The following is a 25,855-nucleotide window of genomic DNA, read 5'->3' as shown; positions in this document are numbered from 1 at the left end:
CTGGGAAGCATTTCTGAGAACTAGGAAACCAAACATACTATAACAGATCTTTTTAATATTTGGATTGGTCATAATAGAAGTATTGCCCAACAGATATTAAAATCTTGCAATGTATTCCAAGCTATTCTGATCAAAATTAACCTTTGAAGAAAGCATAAATATAGGTCAGAATAACATAAGCTTTACTAGATTCTTTTCCCTCTGGAGGAAAACTTATCTGAGTTTTCACTGTTCTGGGTAAGATGATCCATGCTGTATCAGGCTGGGCTTCATTCAGCCCTCATTTTCAAGAGATTGTAAGATTGGCTAATATTATTTCCCTTTAAATATGTGGCTTTTCAGAGAAATGCTGCCCAGGGTCCATTACTGTGATACAACTTGTACATGTGGTTTATTGAGGTTTTGGCTTGGTTCTTTAGGTCAGCCTGTGGACCAGCACTGGTCCACAGCATGCCAGAAACTGGGCCATGCAAACAAGCAACGCCCCATCCACGGGATGTAAGCAGCACACAAAACCACACCCACTCTGCTTCGCAGCAAAACCTCTTTCCACAGAACCGGTCCCTGGTGCCCAAAAGATTGGAGGGCACTGCTTTAGGTGAAGCCAGATTGTATAATCTGTAAGCAATGGTTATCAAGACATATTGGCAAACCCAGTCAGTTGAGATTAAAGCCAGTTGAGATTAAAAACAATTGAGACTTAGTGTGTTGTATGCAAAGATTTGCTTTCATCTGGATTAAAAATTGGACAAAAGATGCAACTAACTTTCAATTTCCTCTCCTGTCATTTGATCTAGGGAAAATAAGTGCCATGTCTGTGCTTCACTTTTTATTAACCCTTTTTTAGTCGTTGTCCTACTCTCATCCATATGTGCAACTAGACTTTGGCTCCCTCAGTGCCCTCCTTTCTCAGTGATATGAGGTCTCCAAAGAGGTTTCAAATAGTTTATAGATTGAAACTCATTAGCATTTTTCTTCCTTCCTTGCCTTTTCCAATCCAGATAAATTGCAATTTACAATCCCAGGATTTGCAGGAACACATGCAAACAATGCTTATTCAAAAACAACAGCAAACCATTATTCATTGAAGCTTAATTGTTTAGAACTACTCATAAGAATAAACAATATATTTAAAATTTGTTTGGATTAGAGAAATGAAATCTCTATAAATATATAGATAAGAAAATTGAATTAGGGAAGTTTCATTTTGCTAAAACAATCCCCTGTTTAATTTTTTTCCAAGTTAGGGCTTTAGCTTGTAATATTGTAACATGCATTCATTTAAAATATAGAGAGGAGTGGTGGCTGGAGACGTTCTGTGCTCCGGTGGTTTGAGTCCTAGCACCACATGCTGGAGTGAGCTCCCGTCACTTGCCTCATCTTCTGCCAACCTAGCAATTCAAAAGCATGTTACATGCAAGCAGATAAATGGGTTCCACTTGAGAAAAATAATGGTGCTTTGTGCAGAAGTATGATCCCAATTGGTGCCCAAACATGATGCAACATTGGTGGAGGGAAAAGCCCCAGATGACGCTGCAGAACTGTGTAGCTAGTTTGGCTTCTGTGGTGCACCATAGATAGCATGTGAGCATGAACTGAACAAACTAGTCTTAAGCAGCCAAACAACTACACTGTACTAACATTAAGTGTCTCCTGGCTAATATGCTGTCACTGTACACTAATTAAATAAACATATTTAAGATTTATCTCACTAATACTTAAATATTTTAAAGTACAACAAAAATAGTTTAAAGCATATTTTTAAAAAACAAGTACTGCAAAATGGTATTCCCCTCAAGCTGTGCTACTTTCCTTGCTTACCATATTCCTATCTGTGTAACATGTTGCAGTTCTGTTTAGTCTCTAAAAGGGTTGCATTGAATGCAGTAAACAGCACAAGGAAACATGAACATTACCAGTGGATGATGAAACTGCATATTAATCTAAAATAGCAATTAAAAGAAAAGTGGGGTGAATAATTCCTTCTTGATTTCCAGATTGGCCTTTGGGTGTCATTTTTCCATCAAAGGTTTCCAATCAGTACCAAGATAAATAGCACAGAGAGAAGACTCCTTTAAACATCAACACCCGCATGCAAAGACTAGCCTGATTTGCATATGTATTGCCATGTAAAAATCCAGCTCAATATAATACAAGAAAATTGGAGTGTAGTTCATGCATGGGCAAGTAGTAGTTGTAATGCAAACCGTGCAGTTCTGTTATTAATACAAAAGTCAGAATGGTAATGAGCAACATATATGAGTCTCCACGAAGATTTTCATTTCCTTAATAGCATTGTTTCAGGAGTATAAAAACCATCAAATCTAATGGCCTTGGAGTCAAAGATTGTAGCTGTATTGACATATGGACTGAAGCCATGTAAAGATTTTTGACTTCCAGAGAACTGAACTGATATTATTGATTCTCAACCTGGATTCTGTTCCAAAGTAGATTATGCTTCAGAGTACTTGAACATTACTCATCAATCATTTATGCCAGGCATAGGTATATACCTAAATCTTCATCCATAAAACTCCTTACTCATTCTCAAAGCAATTCTGACAGAGCGATCGCTAGGTGTTTCTGTTTTAGTTATGTAAAAAGGTAGATGCAAGAGTAAGCCCAATGTTTATTCCATGGATGAAGGAGAACCACCATTGCAAATAATTCTTATGAAAAAGGCTCACTGTACTTCATAGGCATCACTCTGAAAGTGAATGTGTGCATTTATCGCTTTTAGTAAAGGTTATTTCATTTGCCAAGAGATATACCCATTCTTTTGGCTATGTTCATAAGTTACACTGAATCACAAACCAACTATTTAGAAGCTATTACAGGAATAAGTCATCTTTGCCAGATATGTTTTTGTGGAATATCCTCCTAATAATTTGTATATAAATAATTACAAGTACTCCAAGTCTCATAAGTTTTCATGTGAGAAGACAGAATTCTTGACATTTAATTGTGTCCTGAAAATTAAGTCATTCTTAATGTCTATGGAGATTCTCAATCATCCAGATAACAGATGTCTCAAAAGTGCTTTTCCAAAAGGCAACTGGACTTTCTTGGGCTTTTTTTTCCTTGAAAATGTTTTACTTCTCATCCAAAAAGCTTCAGAAGCTTTCAGAAGTGAAACATTTTCAAGGGAAAAAAAGAAAGAAAATCCAGTTGCCTTTTGGGAAATTTCCTTTGGGATAGGTCATTCTTACTTTTCTAAATATGCATTTTTAAAAATTTGAAAGTCGGTATCATTTTGTTGATCTTTGGCCTAACACCAAACCACATATATACATACATACCTACATAATTAATTTATAGTTCAATATATTGTGCAAATGAAGAAAATTGGTTTGCTTAAGTAAGATGTGGTTCAATTAACCATGGATAAGAACATCATACAATACATTAAATGCTTCCTTCTTTGTTGAGAGGCTGTACCTCAGCATTTCTTCCATTCTTCTCTTTCTGAATTGTGCTCAGTTTTAAATGTCACCACACTGAAAGACCATTTATTATAAGAGAAGTTCGTTTCTCCCTGAATTAATATTTGATAATGAACTGCCCACTGGGATCATTCCTGGCCTGGTTTTGTAATAATATCCAAACCATTTACATATTTCACCCTTGACTTCTTAATAGTGACAGGGGTGTTAAACTCAAGGCCCAGGGACTGGATCTGACCCACGAGGTGCTTAGATCTGGCCCATGGAGCTGCCCTGGAAACAGTGAAGCCCATGGTGTAACTGCCAGCAAAAACAGAGCTTGCAAGGCCCGCGGCTTGTGGGCGGCCCTCCTGAGCCGTTTTCACTGGCAGAGGGTTGCAGTAGGATGTTGTAGGTGAAAACAGAGCTTGGGAGCCCATTTTTGCTGGGAGAGTGCTTGGGCCACCACAGGTGCCCCAACACAAGTGATGTTGAGCTGACCATGCCCACCCTGGTGATGGCCACCATGGCCCTCAAGGTCAAACACAATCTTGATCTGACCCTCAATTAAATAGAGTTTGCCACCCTTGGTGTAGAAGATCTAATAGCCAAATAACCTAGGGAAGTTAAAGGGAGAAACAACTGCAGAAACTTTATGCCTTTAAGTCATTATTCATTCTTGGTGACTACCTGGACTAGTCCCTGCAATTTTCTTGGCAAGATTCCAGAGTGGTTTGCCCTTGCCTGCTTCCTAGGGCTGAGAGGGTATGACTGGCCCAGCATCATCCATCTGGCTCTCAAGCAGGACTAGAACACATAACCTTCTGGTTTCTAACCACTACACCAAATTGGTTCTTGATCAAGATATGTTTATTTTAGAACTAGAAGTTCTTGGGAAAATAAGTGAGAGGAAGAAAAATAATTGACATCTTCAAAATAATGGGGTCCTCATGCTTTTAAGTGATTTTTTCTGTGCTGGAGAAGCAAAGTTTTCTTAATATTTGGATTTAGTGCCTAAATCAGGCCAATAGTATCCTGGGATAGTCATCTCAGAATTCCAGGTGGCAGCATCCAAATCTGTGCTAACTAAGGGTCATGGAGGATGTATTTTCAACTCAACTGGAAGATAGCAGATAAAGGAAAGTTGGATTAGATCAGGCTGAGGCATTGCCACATGGAGCGATCTTAGTGTTGTACTTCACTTCAAACTACTAGTTGAAATTACCTTTCATTTCTTAATTAGGAAAGCAAAGGATATATGTTAATCTGAGACCCGTGAATGTATGGTATTTTACAGCAGCTCAGTTTCACTGTATCTCTCATGGTCTATCTTAAAAATATCTATTTTAAGTCAAGTTACATTGTCATAGACTAAAGTCACTGCTTTTGTCAATGAGATGCTCAGAATACCAGATTAGGCTGAGAATATATAGGGTTTGACCTTGGAGACAATAAAGATGATATTGTAAAGAGGTAAAACTGCAAACATGAGGGAAAGCAAAGGAGATTTGAATTAGTGTGTTTGCACATGCTATAAAGTTAACTCCCAGTCATCTTATATTGAATATGAAGTGCTATTAGGAAACTTCATATTCCTGGGAGTTTTTCAGATGTGATAAATACTGATTATAAACTCCATGTGGGCTGAATCTTAATCAAGACTTAGAAATATATAGTACATATAAAAGAAAAAGAATAAAAAATCAGTATTGATGCACAGGAATAAAAACACTATATTTTTATTAGCTATTAAGATCCCAGGGAAAAAAACCATTTGCAAGAAGCTAAGGGTAATTTATCTTAATTTCAATAGCTGGCAAATTCCCAGAATGTTTTGGTGCGGTTTAAATCATTGCTTCAGAAAAAAAGTATAAACAAGCATTATTTATTATTTTCCTATGGCTACTGTAGTTTGCTGATGCACTAAGAAAATTTGTTAACAGGACAGGAATGCAGCTCTTCCAGAAACTGAAATACTGGCAACTGCTTTTATGGGTATTTGTGTATGATCATTCAATTGTGAATTTTATTTATTGATTTCATTATATAATATATGGGCTTCCCTTTTTGATATATGATTCTGGATGGCTAACAATTAAAATTAAGTTAAAAAATAAAAACAATCCTAATTAAAAACAGTAGAAATACTATAAAAATAGCAGCCAAGATCACTCATAAATACTTTTACAATTCTGCCAGCTGTAAAGAATATTATATTAGTCCTTTATCATCTTTTTTAAAATAACCTAGATAGAACTTTGTAACACCAGCAAAAAAAAAAAACAATCAATCCACCACAGAGCATTTCTACACAACCAAAACTTCCATATGTAAAGAATCATATTTCAAGCATTATTAGTTCATGGTTTGATTTGAGCACAAGACACTTTCACAGGGGATTCTATGTTAGTTTGAAAGCCCTCTGGACATCTGTGTTCCCATGATGTCAGCTGGGTTTGATTGTAGAACCAATTTATTTTTTGCTCAGCTGTAATGCATTTGAAATTGAAACCCAATAAAATATATCCAATTTTATAGCATATTGTTCACCCAGAAAGCTATTGCACTCATTGTTTTCACCAACCAATAAGTGCAATAGCAAATAAAATGCGTTAGTCAAGCTAGCTAGAGTGAGGTTGGCCAGCCAGCCCCCTTATTTACAGTTCTTCAGAAGTAAGGAAGAGATTTTGCAACATCTAGCATAGGCACATACATGTGCTGGGTAGCTGCCTTGAACCTAATAGTTGGCAAGACTTCACTGACATTGAGGTTTTAGGTAGAGAGCATTCCACCAGCAATGCTTACCTTAACTTTGCCAGAAGAACAGGATCTCTGTGTTAGGAGGAACAACATTTTCTTGCAGATAAATTAAATAATCTTCCTAGAGTTTGAATATCCAATATGGTCTCAAAAAGTTATTTTAGTTCATGATGGGGCATGGATGTTAATGAAGGGGAAACAAATTGTGGAGTAGGAAACTACATACATACACGTCTATATACATTAAGACACAAGATACATGTATCTAAGATTTTCCAAGCATTGGCCAGCCATTTTTTCTTTGAATTATTTGAAACATTCAAACACTTGAAAATACAAATTGTCAAAGAAATTGGTTCCATACTGTGTTATTACTTGCCCAGAGAAAATATTTTGCAACTCTTTTAGGAGTAAATGCAAAGAAACACTTTAAAGATGATCAGTTCTAGTGTGACTCTGAAATAGCTACAGAGAGGGCCTTATTTCCTGTGCCTTCTTAGCAGTATCAAATACTGAAATCTATTTCCAAAGAAATATTTCTCAGCACATTTCACGTTCTAGAAGAGCTTCTTCTGTGATGCAACAACTTCATTTGGTAGAAATAGAAGACTATTGAGCAGGATGACCAGACATCTGTTTCCAAATTAATACTTTTTGATAAAGAAATACCTGACAGTTAATAGAACTGGAAGAAACTCTTTGTGTGAATAGGAGATAAAACTACCATCTGTAGTAGAACAAGACTTAAGTAGATGCAGCGATTTTATAGCAAGTTGAAAATTTTGATCATTATGCCTCCTTAGAAGGATAACTCATTTTCCACCTAAAAAATTTCTTCACTGCTGAAGACAATTTGGTTATTTGATCTTCTCCTTCTCCTTCTCCTTCTCCTTCTCCTTCTCCTTCTCCTTCTCCTTCTTCTTCTTCTTCTGGGATCTAACACCAGTTAGCTCAATAGTTAAGTCCCAATAAATATGTGGTAATAGGATTGCTGGTTTACTTAATATAAGAGTCCATCTTTGAAAAAGCTTTGCATTTGCAATGGAATTTGATTTTGGATGGAATGGGAGGTGAAGTTTGTTCAGATAGCTAGTTCTCCTCTAATAATATGAATGGTCAATAATGAGCCATAAATCACCTTAGTTGCTGTCAAAGTGAGACTTTTAAATCAAGAGCCAAGCTGTGAAAACCCACAAAATAAGAGGTAGAACAATTTAAGGGTTTTGGTTTTGCCTTGAGGTATTTTAAATTCCATGTTTCAGATTCACCGAGCTGTTCAGGAGCAAATCCAACACTTAAACAGAAAGGACTTGAAATCAGAAGACTTTTGTAATAGTTATGGGTATTGTTGTTGTGATGATGATGATGATGATGATGATGATGATGATGATATACATTTTTGCTCATTTGCAAACATAGTTCTCTTTCATTTTACACTCTGGTTAGTGAGCTTAGATATATACTTCAGATGCTTAGTCTTGATAGTAACCCATAGTGGCTTTTCAAAGTGAGATAGGTGGAATATACATTTAATAAATGAATAAGTCTTAGTCCTACAAAGAAAAAAGAAACAGGATTTTCTGCATTATCCCACTTCAGATGTTTCAATCCAAATAGGAAGTGCATTCTTGGAGAAATGTTTAAATCAATGCTGATCTAAATGTTACTTCAAATTCATGACTGCCCAATTCCCTATTTTTGGTATCCATTTATAGCTATCCATATCTATGCAGATGGTACTGCAGTGTGTAGTTTTGCCATATTTATATGGCTTGCCATATATATGGCAGGTAAATCTGAACGACTTGCTTAAGTGAACATCCTGGCTGAGCAAATTTGAATCAGTTTCAACCTTAATATTTTATCTAGCATGGTCATACAGGATCCTCATATGCTCGAATTTTATTGTCCAAGGACTTCATTTTTGTCTTGTTTTTTCTTCCTTTGATAAATTTGCCCTGAAACCCAGAAGCAATTAAATTCCATTTAATATATGCAACACTTTGGAAAATGTTTTCAGCAGATTAATCCGTCATTCCTATTGTGTTTTAGTTTTTGAAGTTAGACCTCAATCTTTTACGCATCACTATCATTTGGGTACAGAAACCATCTTCTGCACTCAAGATAGTTATGCCAAACATAATTAGGTGCCCAAAACACTCGTTTAGCATTTTTATTCTTTTCCCCTTAGATTTCCTGTGCAACCTCTTAATCTATCTTTGCCCTCATTGTTCTTTAGAACAAAGTGCCCTTCTCCATTTTTTTTCTCAGAAAAGCAGGACTGGAGGGGTGGGGGGGCAGTGTGGCATCTACTGCCCACTATAAGACACATTTAATGCATAACCTATTAAGCTGATTTCCCTAGTTCAGGAAAGCCGCTCTGAAAACTAGACAAGGTAAGTGAAGGACAGTTTGCCCAGAAAAGCAAAAACTGAGCTGAGATTTTAATTGGGATTTTTGTAGAACTGGGCCAACATATTCATTACTGAACCATATACTATCTCTACACTAAATGCTACACCTTAAAGCTATGCTTGTTATTCTGGGAATCCTCCAATTTACCTATTAGGATGGATAAATGCTTTGGTTTTCATGAGGAACTCTATTGACTGGAGACGGCCAACCTTTGAATCTTATAGTCTTGTGCCATTGTGTAGGGGAAAGTATAGCTTTTTAGATATTTATGGCACTATTGATGTCCAAATTAATTTACTGCCTATTCATTGCTTCTCTGTGCAACTGTTACTGATATTCCAATGTTCTAGTTTTTCTGTTCTAGTTTTACAATAGTCCAACCAACAACATTTATAAAACTCAAATCCATCCCAGTTTGTTGAACTCATGCAACATAGAATTAAGTAAAAAAGGAAAGGAAAGCATACAAATAAAAAATTGAAATGCTTGGGCAAATTAGGGCAGTGCCGTGGAAAAGTTGCAGGAAAGGCTGAATATTCTGTGAGTTCATACAGTGATCCTATATTAGGACCCAAATCCAAGAAAGGCAGTTGTGATTCTTTCAAGCAGATTTGTTTATTGTTCCACATTTATAAACAGAATCTGCCAAACGGAAGCACTCTACTGCCAACATCCAGTGTATATTCTGAAAACTGTTAGGCGGGTGGCTGTCTTTACCCTCTTTCTCTCACATAAAATATTTGGACTCAGCTGCCTCTTATTCCTCTGGAATACACTCCCTTCCTCCTGGAAATCCAGCCTACTACATTCCATCACATCCTATTAATTTTTGTCTCTGCTAAAAGGTCTACCTTGATTGAAATCCATATTGTAGATATCTTGTTTCATGTTAGCTGACTCTGGATATCAATGTATACCACTCTTCTGCTTGCAACAGAATATCTCATACCACCAGTCTTGAAATTTTGGGCTTAGAAAACTTAGAACTACTCTACCTTCAGTCTGACCTAAGCGTAGTACACAAAATTATCTGCTATAATGTCCTACCTGTCAATGACTACTTCAGCTTCAATCACAACAATACACGAGTACAACATAAATACAAACTTAAGGTAAAGTGCTCTAAACTCGACTGCAGAAAATACAACTTCAGCAACAAAGTTGTCAATGCCTGGAATGTACTATCTGACTCTGTGGTTTCTTCCTCAACGCCCCCAAACTTTAACCTTAGACTGTCTACTATTGACTTTACTCCATTCCTAAGAGATCTGTGAGTGGCATGCATAAGCGCACCAATGTGCCTACTATCCCTGCCCCAATGTTTATACCTTTTATTTGTACCTATTTCATGTAATCATAATCATGTTCTAATTATATTTGTTATCTAATACATGCTTGACAAAATGTATAAATAAATAAAAAATAAATAAAGGAATAACTCTCAAGAGTTTTTTGGCCCTTGCATTCCTCAATATACAATTTCCCTCTCCTTTATGTCAGGGTTCCAAGTAACACACCCAACGGAATCAAAAATCCAAGACAAGCATGGTCCTTAAAGTATAGATTTATTAGGCATATTGGCACATCTGGGGAAACCCAACTCTAAACCCCCCTTGGGTTTCTCCCTAGTTAAAAGTAAACTTTTCTTTTCCCCTGCCCATGCAGTGTTTCATATGGTCCAATCAGGTCACAGTCCAAAGGTCATTTGATCTCAGGTCCCATCTCCTTGCACCTGGTGGGAAAGTTCTTGGTTCTCAGAAGAAAGAATTTTATTATGGCTACAATCCCCCAGTTATCTCTTCCTCCCCCTCCCCATTCTCACAACTCAACTCAACTCCACTGTGGCAGCCCTGAAAGTGCCAGAAGAAAATGGCTCCAGGGCTGACACTTCAGCTTTATTTTAACATATAGAAATGTATAAAGCTGAGATGAATGGGTATCTGTTACAGGTCTTCTAGATTCAATTATTTATTGAAAATTTTCTGTCACAGGAAATAGAAAAGGAATGCAGTGCTTGTGACCTATCACGTAGCCTGTCAGCCATGTATGATGGTCAATACATGGAAGAAATGAGTCTCCTTGTATTACTGCCTTATGGAACAACAAAAGCTAACCTAGGAAGAAAAATATTGGGCAAGCCACAATATATGGTTGATGAGCTGCATTTAGCTTGATGGGACAGAGACCATTTCTGCTCATTCATGAGATGCCCAGGAACATAGTAGTCCAGGTTCTGATTCTGAAAAGCTGCCTTAAGTTGGTTGTGTGCATTGTAATAATTGCCTAATGCTTTGGATATTATCAAAATTGAGACATCCTAAGTACAATGTTGGGAGAGTTGTTTTTATTCCTCCCCCTCCCCCCAGTTTATATATATGTAATACCATATATATACATACATACACATATATGTATGGCATTCAGCTTTGTTCGGGTATTTTCCCTTGTCATTGTAGTTGTGCTTTTAAAGTTGTAGCAACGTTTCAGCAGAATCTCATCTGCCATCATCAGGCTTCTGTACTGTGTTCGTCTGTGAGTCAGGCTTTCACAGCCATTTCAGTTTTAAATTTGGGGCTAGCCTACTGCTGTGCCAGAATGGTTTTTTCTTCATCCTGATTGGTTGGGAGTCTTGGTCTGTGTTTATTGGTCTTGGAGTTGGCTCTGTTCTGCTTGATCGGTGTTTCTAATATCTTCTGTCTGTTTTATGGCTTTTTTTGTCTTGATTGGCTTGCAACATTGTGTTCCTGTATTGGAGGCTTTTAGTGCAGCTTGGCTCCAAGTAAATGGATGGCTATCATTTATTAGGAAGCTAGGTTTCATCTGGGTGCCTGGTTGGGGCGTGTTTGAGCTGGAGGTATCAGGGGGGATCTGTTTGTGCCCAGGTATTTGCCTGGCTTGTGGTGTGGAGATTTTTTTTTTTTTTTGAGAGTGCAGGCTTCCAAATAATTGACAGCCTGGTGGAGTCATCTCTTCTATTCATGCTTTCAGGTCTTTTTTCAATCTCTATAGCTTCTCTGATAATTCTGTGGCTGGGGTTTTCTATAGTGGCTAGGGTTTTGGTGTCATTGAAGTTGATGCTATGACCTGTTGCTTTCATGTATTGGACTAGTGAGGAAGTGTGTTCCATCTTTTTGACTGCATTTTTGTGTTCATCCAGGCGGGTACTTATTCTTCTATTGGTCTGTCCAATGTATGTGGCAGGGCATGATGCACAGGGGACTTCGTATATGCCTTGGTTTTCCAGGTCAATTTTATCTTTGGGGTTTCTAAGGATGGCTGCTATTTTTCTGTCTGTTTTGAAGGCAGTCCTGATGTGATGCCTGTGTAGTATCTTACTGATTTTGTCTGCAGTACCTCTTATGTAGGGCAGGACAGCTGTTCCATAGGTCTGTTCATCTTCTAGGTCTACATTATTTCTCAGTGTGTTTTTGTGGATCAGGCCAGTGATTTTGCTTTTGTGGAAGCTGTTGGCTGTCAGTACTTTAGTCAGGGTGCATAGTTGTCTTTATGTGTGTCTTGTCTGCCAGGCATTTGGTTCTGGCAATTAGTGTTTTGGCCACGGAGTTTATTTGTTCTGGGTGGTGGTGGGATTGGGCGTTGAGGTAGTGGTTGGTGTGTGTTTTCTTCTGGTATATGGTGTGTCCTAGTGTGCCATCTGTTTTTTTTGTAGATTAGTACATCTAGGAATGGTAGTTGTTTGTTTGTTTGTTTCCATTTCCATGGTGAACTTGATTTTGGGGTGTGTGCTGTTTAGGTGTGTTAGGAAATTGTTTAGGTTTTCTTTTCCATAGGGCCAAATAACAAATGTGTCATCGATGTATCTTAGCCATTGAACTGAAGAAGCAAAACCTTTAGGACAACCATGACCTGGATGATTGAGAATCTTCATAGACATTGAGTAAAAGGCCTGCTTAGGTTTTCCATGTAGCCCTGCTTAGGACTGTTTATTATAAATTGTATTCAGTGAGCCTTGCACCCTGGAAATGTGGCAAGAAGGCTTGCAGCCTTTTGAAGAAATATCCAGCATTTCATTTGGCAAGTTAAAAATAATACAATTTCCGTAAGATTTACTATCAGAATGCCATGTATTTTTTTAACAAATCACTCATCATTTATTTTTAAGATATAGTCAAATATATAATTTGAAACTATTCAATTTGTTCTCTTTTTTTCTATTTCATCCTGAAAGAACAATGTGAAAGAAAAACCACCCAGTTATCCTGCAGCAATCCCCAGTAAACAATGGGATATATATGAATAAAACATGAACTTATGCTTTAACTTTAAAGTAGCCCCTAGAGCTTCTTTACAAATTATTGAGTGTTCTGTTGAATTGGTTAAATTTGCTATTTCTAAACCCCCTTGTGCCTAAGTAAAAGTTTCAGTCTTAGTCATATGACTTTGTAATCATCTCAGTAGTTCCACATTCACTGAAGCCACCTTGCTGAGAGGCAGACATCAATTTCAGATCCACAAAACCAATTCATGCTGTTTTGAGATTCATGTGAGATTCCATGGGAAATATTGTTGAATCTGTGACAATTGTCACATTGTTGTTAAGCTACGTGAACCATTTTCTTTACTGAGATTGATGGAGCGTGTGCTCTTAATATTAGACGTGCCCTGAAACAAAGAACAGGAATCTTACTTCACTGCTCTGCAAATACAAAGAAAACATGCCCTCATAGCACCTACCAGAGGGGTGTGTATGGATGGATGTGTGTGCATTTGTGCATATTGGAAAAATCAAGATGGTAATCAAGACCATGTGACAATGGTTTCAGCCACCATCTTGGCATTTTTTTTAGTCTCCCTGTGCATGTTCTGGCAGTGAAGAAATTGATCTTCATTGTTATCAAGTGAACTTTAAAAAAAACTTGCTGCAAATAAAAGAAAGTGGGCAAGGGATGGTGGATGTTCTCTATAGATGAAAAAAGATTTATTTTTAAATCAAGTTGGAAATGCAATGTGCAATGAAATGAATACAAGCTTGAGGCCACCAGATTTAATGCAAAAACCATTGCTTGCAGTAGTGAGTTAATAGCTTGTGTTTCCTTTTCATTAAAATGAAGGATGGTACATAATTAGCAACAATTGTTTATAGATTGGGTCCAAAGATATAAACCAGATGTTACATTGAAATGTTGCAGTATCTGTGACCAAAGAGGGGGGATACAAAAGTTACTTTGAATTAATAAAGGGAACATATCATAAACTCAGCAAGCCTAAAACAAACTGGCAACAAGACATTGAAATGTGCTTATCTCTATAAAGCTTCAATGTGAACAAATTGTGAACAGAATTATGGCTTAGCATGCCATTGGAATATGGCCCATTCTGAAACAGATGATAGGCTTATCTCTTTGGGATGGCAAATGAGTTTCATGTTACATAGAAGCCAATTCACTTTGGGCCAGATGCATCATGTGCTGGCCACGCCTATGCCCGGTTCAGCGAAGGGGAAAAAAGTCCCGATATGTCACGTGATGCCGCCATGATGACGCAAGTTTGACCCTATGGTCTGTATGGTCATACCTGTTTGAGAAGTGTACCAGAGAACATATGTATTTGGAGGTACATAGTCCTGAATTTTATTTTTTTCTTAGATTTATGTTTGAAGTAGCTTTTAGTGTATATTTTTTTAAAAAGAAGTGAAGCCATCTGAAAATGACATTCAAATGGGGAGTGGGAGAAAGCAATTCAGAAATTAGATTGGTCAAAGGAGAAAAAAAGAGCATTTGGAGAAGATGAAGGCAAGGCTAGAAAGAAACTGGCCACTGGTCCTGCTGCCCTCCAAAAATAAGACTCTTCCTATAAGTAACAAATTATGAAAATTGGGTCCAACATCTTTCTAGTTGTCAAAGTTGTTCTTTTCTGGTAGTTGGCTTTTCTGTTATGAAGAACTATTGCTTCAGGAGCAGAGTACCTTCGTCACTCTTTCTGACAAGCTGAGATGCCCACCAAAAGTGAAACATGGATTATATATTTTTTTTCTTTTCCTAGGTTCCATCCAGCAGCTGGCCTGATGGAGAGGATTCAAGCAATAGCTCAGAATGTCTCAGACATCGCAATGAAGGTGGATCAGATTCTTCGCAACAGTCTCCTAAATGGAAAATGTAAGAACACCTTCAGGTGTGAAAATGACAGTCTGGAGGCAGGATCTTTGTTTCTATGTAGTACACTGAAGGAACTGAATCTGAGTCTCTCATGCTATATAGTGCTTCTGTGTAGATCCAAGTTTACCTGTTATTTCCCCTCCCTCCAAACTCGGGTTAAGCATTATGGTGCAGTAGTCTGACATGGAGGAAATCTGCCATGTCTTCTACTACTACTGCAACCTAAGAGACCTGATTTAAAATAGTGGATTAGATATATAGACAATTCTCTATGTGAAAAACTCTCTGGTCAATGGTGGAAAGGAAAATGATGGCTTGAGAATGACTATCAGCAGCAAACAGTTTTTCCAACTGTGATGATATGTCTTCTGTTTCTATTTAATTAGGTTATTCACAGGTGAAACTTGAAAAATTAGAATATCATGCAAAAGTTCATTTATTTCAGTAATGCAACTTAAAAGATGAAACTAATATATTACGTAGACTCATTACATGCAAAGCAAGATAGTTTAAGCTGTGATTTGTCATAGTTGAGATGATTATGGCTTACAGCTCATGAAAACCCCAAATCCACAATCTCAGAAAATTAGAATATTGTGAAAAGGTTCAATATTCTAGGCTCAAAGTGTCCCACTCTAACCAGCTAATTAAGCCATAACACCTGCAAATGGTTCCTGAGCCTTTAAATGATCTCTCAGTCTGGTTCAATAGGAATCACAATCATGGGAAAGACTGCTGATCTGACAGTTGTGCAGAAAACCATCACTGACACCCTCCATAAGGAGGGAAAGCCTCAAAAGGTAATTGCAAAAGAAGTTGGATGTTCCCAAAGTGCTGTATTAAAGCACATTAATAGAAAGTTATGTGGAAGGGTAAAGTGTAGAAGAAAAAGGTGCACAAGCAGCAGGGAAGACCGCAGCCTGGAGAGGATTGCCAGGAAAAGGCCATTCAAAAGTGTTGGGGACTTTCACAAGGAGTGGACTGAGGCTGGAGTCAGTGCATCAAGAGCCACCACACAAAGACAGATCCTGGACACGGGCTTCAAATGTCATATTCCTCTTGTCAAGCTGCTCCTGAACAACGAACAATGTCAGAAGCGTCTTACCTGGGCTAAAGAAAAAAAGAACTGATCTGTTGCTCAGTGGTCCAAAGTCCTCTTTTCTGATGAGAGCAACTTTTGCATCTCATTTGGAAACCAAGGACCCAGAGTCTGGAGGAAGATTGGAGAGGCACACACTGCAAGAAGCTTGAAGTCCAGTGTGAAGTTTCCACAGTCTGTGTTGATTTGGGGAACCATGTCATCTGCTGGTGTTGGTCCACTGTGCTTCATTAAGTCCAGGGTCAACACAGCCATCTACCAGGAGATTTTGGAGTACTTCATGCTTCCTTCTGCAGACGAGCTTTATGGGGATGCTGACTTCATTTTCCAGCAGGACTTGGCACCTGCCCACACTGCCAAAAGCACCAAAACCTGGTTCAATGACCATGGGATTGCTGTGCATGATTGGCCAGCAAACTCGCCTGACCTGAACCCCATAGAGAATCTATAGGCATTGCCAAGAGAAAGATGAGAGACATGAGACTAAACAATGCAGAAGAGCTGAAGGCCGCTATTGAAGCATCGTGGTCTTCCATAACACCTCAGCAGTGCCACAAGCTGATAGCTTCCATGCCAGGCCGCATTGAGGCAGTAATTGCTGCAAAAGGGGCCCAAACCAAGTACTGAGTACATATGCATTCTTATACTTTTCAGAGGTCCGATATTGTTCTATGTACAATCCTTGTTTTATTGATTGCATGTAATATTCTAATTTTCTGAGATTGTGGATTTGGGGTTTTCATGAGCTGTAAGCCATAATTATCTCAATTATGACAAATCACAGCTTGAACTATCTTGCTTTGCATGTAAGGAGTCTATGTCATATATTAGTTTCACCTTTTAAGTTGCATTACTGAAATAAATGAACTTTTGCACGATATTCTAATTTTTCAAGTTTCACCTGTATGCCTACATCTTTAGCATGTACAAATACGCAGATCTGTACCTTTTTATAACCTCTTAGATAAACTGCATATTAAGTTAAACCACACCAAGCCAAATCTACTTTCTACTCAACCAGCTAAGCCATCAGTGAAACTTTCTCCACACAGTGAGAAGAAAGCAATTTGGCCTTTTGTGGAAGGAAATGTTTAATCCTCTAAGTGGTTGAGATAACGTGGTTGATATCAACTAAGTGGTTGATATAATGTCCTATATCCATATAGAGTTCCAAAGGGGCTTTTTCAAAAGGCAACTGGATTTTGTTTTTCCTTGAAGATTTTTTGCTTCTCATGAAAGAAGCTTTTTCAGTTCAGTTCAGAACTAAAAAAGTTTTTTGGATGGGAAGCGAAATGTCTTCAAGGAAAAATAGTGCAGGTGCCTTTTGAAAACGCATCTTTGGGACAACCATGATGTGGATGACTGAGCATCTCCATAGATATCCATGCAGGGATTATCAGCTGATTATCTGTTTTGCTCATTCTATTCTCTAATGTAGTTCATGTCTTTCTGATACGATTTATAAGCTATTTGTGCTTTATGTTTCACATTAGGCTTAAGATCATGGCCATCACATGACTATCTGTGTAACGAAGAGTCAACATCTTTCATATTTGGATTCTGTACAGATCAGAAACACTAATCCATCTTAAATCAGGCAATCTAGACTAGGAATGAATGGAGACATAGTTACAACAAGCTTGTTATAGGTTTAATTCTAGACTTGAAAAATGGAACGTGCAAAATTAAGTGAAAAGAACATTCATAATCAAATCTTTCTTCCACATGGTTTCAAACTGTGGAAATTACACCATGGAACGTTTGCACATTCAGTTCTGTTTGGCAGTTTTTGTACCAATGTGGGAAAAGAGAGAAGATCCTTTTAATATTAGTCTCATTTAACTCAGAAGGGGATGGAAGAGTTGCTATCTGCAAAGCCATTGATAAGTGGAATGTCAAACATTATGTACTGTAATTCTCACTGTTAGAACTGCCAAACCATCTCCTAAGTCAGCAACAGCAACACGGTGGAAGAGAGGGTAAGGAGGGAAGGAGCCTGTCCCTTTGGCAACAGATGCATATCCTGAGGACACCTTTGTCCTACTTCTTTCTTCAGCATTCCTCACTGTGTGTATAACCTCCTTTTAGTGGATGGATGTGCTAAAAGCCATAATCCTGGGGAAATCATGCTGCAGTGATTTCAGTTTGTTTCCTACTGAGCCACTAAAGGAAATGATTCCCAATTGAACCATTAAAATATGTGCTTTAAATACCATGAGGATTTGTCAACTTTGCTCTCTGTTGTTCTTCATAACTCATACTCTCCTGTTCTCCATAACTCCATGCCTATGATAGTCTCTTTTTCTAGGCTGACTTTCATCCTGAGCTAATCAATAGCTCAGGGATGCTATAGTAGTTGCTCTGCCTTTCTTATTTTGCCATGGGAGTCAAACTTAGGCAAACCAAAAGCACACATATAGATTGGGTGAAACCAGGCTTAATAGCAGTAACTGTGAGAGGGATCTTGGAGTCTTAGTGGATAAGCAGGTAAATATGAGCCAGCAGTGTGCAGCAGCAGCCAAAAAAGCCAATGCAATCCTTTGTTGCGTTAACAGAGGGATACAATCAAGATCAAGTGAGGTACTGATACCATTCTATAAAGCCTTAGTTAAGACCACACCTAGAATACTGCATCCAGTTTTGGTCACCACACTCTAAAAATATGTTGAAACTCTAGAAAAAGTTCAAAGAAGAGCAACCAGGATGATAGGGGACTGGAGACTAAAACATATGAAAAATGGTTGCAGGAAATGGGCTTGGCTAACTTAGTGAAGAGACAGACCAGGGGAGGCATGATAGCAATCTTCCAATATTTGAGGGGCTATCACAGAGAGGAAGGGGTCAATCTATTTTCTAAAGCACCTAAAGGACAGACAAGGAATAATGGATGAAAACTGAACAAGGAGAGATTTAACCTGGAAATAAGGAGAAATTTGCTGACAGTGAGAACAATCAACCAATGGAACAGCTTGCCCTCGGAAGTTATGGGAGTATCATCACTTGAAACTTTCAAGAAGAGATTGGACTGCCATTTGTCAGAAATGGTGTAGGGTCTCCTGCTTGGGTGGGGGTTTGGACTAGATGACCTACAAGGTCTCTTCCAACTCTGTTAATCTAATTTAATCAAAACGGGGCAATTATCAGAGAAATCCTGTCAGGTTTATGTATTAAGCTGTGAGTTGTCAAGCTTGGGACTTGTAGCATTTGGGTCTTCTACCTCAAAAATGTGGCCACAAACTAGTGTTTAATCCAGTATCCAGGGAAGCCTTTCTGTCATGTGCTTATTTATTGTTTGCTGTTTATTTTATTGTTTGCTTCTGTACTGCGACAATCCAAAGATCCTGAGTGGCTTACAGGTTCCTGTTACAATAAATAAGAGTAAAAGCAATATATAAAAACTGCAAGAATAGTGAACACTAATTATAATCCTGCCTATCAACAGCCTCAGGGGTAGCATCATCCTTTGATTCCATCCCCAAAAGCCCTTTGAAAGAGAAAGGCCTTAACTATGAGATAGAAATTTAACAGGGAAGGAGCCAGCAATCTGCCTGGGGATTCCTGTGTGGCCTTTAATATCTTCCTGATAAAAGGAATATTTATTTAATATCTTCCTGATAAAAAGATTTTCTTTTCACATAGTCTTTTCAACATCCTGCACATGCTGTGAATAGCATCTTGGCAGCTTCTAGAATAATCCAGCCTTCAGGAGAGGCCTTGAGCGGGGAAAGTGTGCTTTTCTACACATTTTAGTTTTCAATGATGCCTCAACAACTTCATCGACTATGTCTGAGCTCCCATATCACATTAATGTGTTTTTTGTATGTGTGTGTGAGAGAGTGAGAAGTGTTAAGTTTGAACTCATCAACTGAGCTTTATTCAATACACTATGGTAAAAAATCATGACTTAGTATTATGTACAATATAAATCTAGCCAGTGTCTCTCTTTACCCCACAAATAAAGTTTTGCAGGTTTTCATTGACAGTGCATTAATATTCACAGATTTAATCACTGATAAGGGGGTTGAGCAGGTATGCATTACAAAGCTTGGTTAGGTATCAGGTATAAGAAGCCCCTCAAATCTTTGCCCACTTGGATTTCTGGTGTGCCATCACCCATGATCCAGGGGAAGTGGGAGGGGTGTTGCCGTTGCCATCCAAGATGTTCTAGGGCTTCCAGAAGTGCTACTCCAGACATTGCTGGATGTGGGAACTTCTTTGTAAAGTTGAGCCTTGGATGATCTCTTAGAATAGATGAAGCCGCTGCAAGGGTACCAGTATTCCTAAGGCTTCTTCTCTACCTTAGCCACTTGATTCTATGGCAAAAATTGGTGGTAGAGTTCCCTAGACTTACAACTCTTGGGGACTTTAATTTACCTTTTTTAGACAAGAATATGAGCTGTCTCGGGAGTTAATAGCAATTATGGATCCGATTCAGATTGCTGATGGCTCATTTCCCAGTGGGAAGTTACATAGTCTTTTTCTTGTACGTATAGTATGTAGTATAATTTGAAGATGTAGTCATCAGTCTCTTGTCATTGAGAGATTACTTCCAATTATTCTTGAACTTCTGCTGCATGGAGAAAAGACCAATATGTCTGCCTGAAGCACCAGGAGGACCTGTTGAGGTTCCAGAGGGAACTTGAAGTTCTGGTGCATGGTTCAACCAAAGTCTTAGTTGCTGCATAAAATGAGTATGTGATGGGAGCCAGATTTTTGTACTTGGTGTCTTTTGTTGCGTTCAATCCCCCCACCCCGATTCAAATCTTTTACCTTTTTTTGTTTAAAACATCACCTGAACCCCATGTCTTCCCTTTGACCTTTTGCCTCTTCAGACAGGCATAGAGAATCTTAAGGAAATAAATTCCAATCCAACAGGTCCATTGACTTCTAAGGTGTTGCTTAAATCAGGGTTTTACTCACACCTTGAACACTGTTCTTCCTCTTTTTCTGTTTTTTCAAAGAGCTTTCTTTATCACATATAGACTTGGAAATGATGCCTTTGCCTTCCTGAATCAAAGACTTAATCTTTGAAATTGCCAAAGGATTTCATTATGATGATTAATGTGGCAGACGCAAGAGCACTTTATGACTGCCTGTCTAACCAAGCTACTGTGTGGTGACCCTCAAATATTAAATATTGACAATTTCCCTCTCAGTGTTCTTTGCCCATCCAGTGGCTCCAAATAGCTGTGCCTTCCATCTCTCCCCTGGCAAGAGAGAATGCAAAAAAGCCAATAAACTATAGCCGGTGGCTGTTTTAATATCAGTTTTTAACATCCATCTTTAATCTGCAGATAGGGTTCTTAATAAAGCTGAGTAGCAATGACCTTATTTAACATTAGAGACATGAATAATTGCATAGGTTTCAGAAAACTAGTCATGAAAACAAATGGAGCACATTATAAATAGTTGATAAAGGCCTTGCTGGCTTTCTTTTGTATGAATAATGGAACATGCCAAAGTGGAGCTTCCTGGGTGAGTGCTAAGCATGTGCTATGTGAGGACAGGCAGATGTACTCGAGCATACCTAGTAGCACAACTAACATCATGGATCCACTTCAGTGGGGCACCGTGGAAGCCCATATCCTAGCTGGGACTGATGTTGTTCCCTGGAGTCTCCTGACTCTACTACTCACTGTTCCCCTCTTTGCTTACCTTCCTCAAAGAGTTGTTAGCCTAGTGCGAAATTATTAAGTTTGGGAAGATTCCTTCTGTGTTTCACTACCAAAGTGGAATTGGTTATGCTGGACCAAGAAACCAGCTGCTCTGGAGCCTGCTGTGATCTTTGGTAAAAGAACTGCAATCATGGCATGATTGTAGTTAAAGCTGAAAGACCGACTAAGGCAAGCATGAACAAGGCCTCCAATTCAGTTATGAATAGCACATTGGAGCATATTTCAAGGAAATGTAATGTGTTTACATTTTATCTAGTCTAGAAGATTTCTGTGCCTGTAATTATTTGCCTCATTGATGGCTTCTAAGTTAATTAGTTACTGGCATACAAATCTGCTGTTATTTGCACATGTCTTTATGTTGGAGGTTTTTTTTTTAATGATGCAGTTATAAATGTAGGGTCCAGTAGACAAAAATCACAAAGAATGACAAATTGCTGCAGCGTTGCTTAAGAAGCCAAATAAAAAGAAGTCATGAGACTTGCTACACCTCCATTTAGGCTTCAATGCAGTTAAAAATAATAGTGCAATTTTTTTTGTTTTTTGTTTAAATGTTCTTTCTGTTGCCCTGTTAAGCTTAATACAAGTTATGGACAATGAAGGGAAGCAGATTTTTAAACATTCAGGGGATTGCACCATTCAAGGTGGAACACATCATATGAGTCACTGTCACACTGATTTTTGTATTGTGAATTAAGGTCTTCCCATTGAGCATAAAGTTATCTGGATGGGGATAATGTTACGCATGTGGTCTCTCTATCCAAACCTAGTTATGAGATCTGAACCAAAACCTATTAAAACAAAAAGGTTTAACAACTTCAGTATTCCTTAGCCCTAAAATCTGTCTTAAAGGGATGGGACAGATGCTACACAATTTCTGAACTTGTGAAAACCAGAAAATTGGGCCTGGGAGATGATAGATAGTAGATGATAGATGGTAGATGATAGATAGATAGATAGATAGATAGATAGATAGATAGATAGATAGATAGATAGATAGATAGATAGATAGATAATAAAAGGAAGAGACAGAAATTATACAAATAGACATTAAACTGAAAATTGCAGAGTAGTATAAGAAATAAGAAGCAGAGTGGCAGGACAGGAGAACGGAGGTGAAGAAGTCTGGTGCAGGTTTCGAACACCTTTTCTGGTGTCAGGAGCGATCCCCCAGGGATACATGAACCCCGGAGAGGTTCGTGTCAACGTGGAGATCCTCGAGCTGCAGAGGGGGGAAGGCAACTCCCCGACAGTGAAGAGGGAAGCTCCCGAGCTCGGCGCTAAAGAGTAAGCTGTCATTTTATGGCGGCTTCCAATCCGGTCTGCCACTTGAGTGATTAAGCAAAACAGTGACAGCCTGCGAGATCGAGTAACAGGAACAGAGAAACGGTTTATATCTTGGATTCTTTGAAGTCTGAAGGGAGTAGAATGACAGAAGAATGATAGCATAAATTCTTCTCTCCTGGTTGTGATAAGCACCTCTTGAAAGTCGGGCGGAGAGCGGCCAGAAAAGCAATGGGGAAAATGGAAAGATTATAATGGAGAGCGAAGGAAAATAGTTTTTCCCTGTGAAGGGGAAGCTTTGGGGAAAAAGGGAGATTGCTAAAACCTGGAGATCGGAGGTCCGGAACTGATCTGAGCATAACATGACTATTACATCTACTTAATATTGGGGAGAAGATAAATTGAGCATTATATTGGACTTTGGAAGATTTGTATGTGGATTTAAAAGTTGGAAAGCAAAGGAAGAAGCAGCAGCAAGAGGAAGAAGGCAGAGGCGAACAGTAGGCTGGGAAAGACGGTTTTGGGACTGCAGATTAGTCAGCACATTTCACCATTTGCTGATTGGAAGGCTGAAAAGAAACCTCTAGCTGGAAGATGGAACTTTAGCTCACCCAATTTGCTTTCTTTATTACGTGGTACTACTTAAGTTTACTAAGTGGGTACTATTTTCTCTTTAAGATGACTTCCTTGTTGTTTGTTTGTTGATTTTCTGAAGCTGTGGTAATCTCTCTTCTACCCCTTCTCTTATTATCTTGCCCCCTGCCTCCCTATTGTATCTCCTAAATACTTTACATAATTTTACTTACTTGGGGGGGAAGAGGAGGATACACTATTATCAAAGAGTTAAGAGTTTACTGTTGTATTAATAGTAAAAAGGGATAAACTTTGTTGATATAATCTATTTATAAATTATTTAGACTACTTATGACATTTAAGATTAAGCCCTTAAAGTGCTAATTGATGTACTATTGCTGACCAATTTTCTTATTACATAGACTAGAATATTGTTGCAGATATCTATTTATGATATAGGGGAAAAGACTGTGGAGTGAGATATAAAATTGAAATACGTGAATAGTCTTTCAAGTACAGGACCCAAATACTGAATGGTGATTTGGGATAATATATTTAAAATTGTGCATCAACAAAAACAAATACTTAGAGAGATGACATCCACAACAACTATGGCCTTAAAAACAGGAAAGAAGGCTATCCCGACCCTATCGACTACGTTGACAGCCACCCCACCAACATCTCAAAAAACTATCGAGGAGTCTTTAATAGGGGAAAAGCAGCCCAATGTCCCCAATATTAATATACAAACTTCCATATTAGCCTTGCAGGAAGCTATATCTAAAATGCAAGAAATGATGATTAAAAATCACAAAGAAACTAGAGCAGATATAAGCGAATTGAAAGATGAGATGGGGAAACTGAAGGCTGAAATGAAAGCGGATATATCGAAGGTGGAGGGTAAGATAGGGTCTCTACAGCAGGCCATGGAGAGAAACGAAGTGAAAATAAAAGATATAGAGAGTAGAACAACACGCATGGAGACTAACTTTGAAAGGATGGATGAGGAATTTAAAAATGTACTTAGAGAAACGGAAGACTCTCTGGTCCACCTCGAGATGGACAAAGCAATGGCGTATTTAAGATTCCAGAATGTGGCGGAAGCCAAAAATGAAGAATTGGAACATTTGATGGCAGAAATATTGGCTGAATGGCTAGGAAAGGAAAAAGATGATCTAATTAAAGAGTTTGATGAGGTATATAGGGTTAGCACAAGCTACGCCAGGCGTAACAACTGTCCAAGAGAAATTCATATCCGCTTCTCTAGGAGATGTCTGAGGGATTTAATTTTGAAAATGTCTAGGGAGGAAACAATATCATATAAAGGCAGAGAAATTAGGATTTTAAAACAAATTCCAAAGAGAGTGAGGATGATAAGACAAGATTATAAATTTTTAGCTAATGATTTAAATAAAGAAGGAATCCATTTTAAATGGTTAATCCCGGAAGGGATGTTAATTACATGGAAAGAGAGGAAAATCAAAATAGAATCGATAGAACAGGCCCAAGTTTTTCATCAACAGTTCACAGATAAGAATAGTCAACCCACCAAAGAAGAACCTAAAACAAGACCACAGGAGGTCCGATATTATCACAGAACCCAAAAGGAACGACTTTCTCCAATTTCAGGGAGTGATAATCCACAACATGGGAGAGAAGAGCAAATCCCACAACAACAACAACAACAACAAGAGAACCGAATCATTACTAGGCAAAAATCTAAGCAGAAGTAGATAAATGGTGGAGGGGAAGAAGTTGCTCTCCATCAATATAAACGGATTAAATTCATTATCAAAAGAAAAAGGATATTCTCAAAACTTATTCAACATAACGCAGATATAATATGTCTTCAAGAGACACATATTTCGAAAAATGACGAAAGACATCTAATTTGTCCAAAATTAGGTAAACTTTTTACAGCACCGGCCGACAAACACAAGAAAAAAGGAATTGCAATTTATGTAAAACAAGATGTAAAGGCAGAATTAATCTGGTCGGATCCCGAAGGAAGAACTCTGGTTATACAAGTTTGGATAAACCACATCACATTTTTACTTGTAGCAATCTATGCCCCAAATGATGACCAGGGGAAATTTTTTAAACACCTTCACCAAAAAATAGTAGGCTTTGAAAAAAGAAACATTTGCTTGATTGGCGATTTTAACTCCATTGCAGACTACCAGAAAGACCATAGTAATATGGGGAAAAACAAGAAAGGAAAAGGGAACTTTCTGCGGCATGTAAGGAAATGTTGAGAGAGCTAAATTTAAAAGATCTATGGAGGGAACGGAATCTTGAAGGAAAACAATTTACATACTATTCTAACCCACATAAGACTTGGACCAGAATAGATATGGCTTGGATGGATTTGGACTTGGCTAATGAAATAAAAGAAATCAAAATCCTACCGAATGAATGGGCTGATCATAACCCAATACAGCTAATTTGGAGAGATAGGAGACGAATAAAAAAAAAGATGGACACTAAACAACCAAATTGTAAACGAAGAAGAGT

General features: G+C 38.2%; 1 protein-coding gene across 2 annotated transcripts in view; it reads left to right on the top strand.

Annotated features, from left to right (window-relative positions):
• MGAT5B (alpha-1,6-mannosylglycoprotein 6-beta-N-acetylglucosaminyltransferase B) overlaps positions 1-25,855 on the top strand; it is a 245,105-nt gene that overhangs the window by 114,913 nt on the left and 104,337 nt on the right. For both annotated transcript variants that reach the window (XM_026702067.2, XM_087924789.1), the window contains exon 4: positions 14,601-14,713. In XM_026702067.2, the coding sequence (XP_026557852.1) occupies positions 14,601-14,713 (113 nt within the window). The remainder of the gene's footprint in view (positions 1-14,600; positions 14,714-25,855) is intronic.

Source organism: Pseudonaja textilis, chromosome 2, assembly GCF_049901715.1.
Source record: "Pseudonaja textilis isolate UNSWEBS1 chromosome 2, rPseTex1.2, whole genome shotgun sequence".
Lineage (NCBI taxonomy): Eukaryota > Metazoa > Chordata > Lepidosauria > Squamata > Elapidae > Pseudonaja > Pseudonaja textilis.
This window is presented reverse-complemented; position numbering and strand designations above follow the sequence as displayed.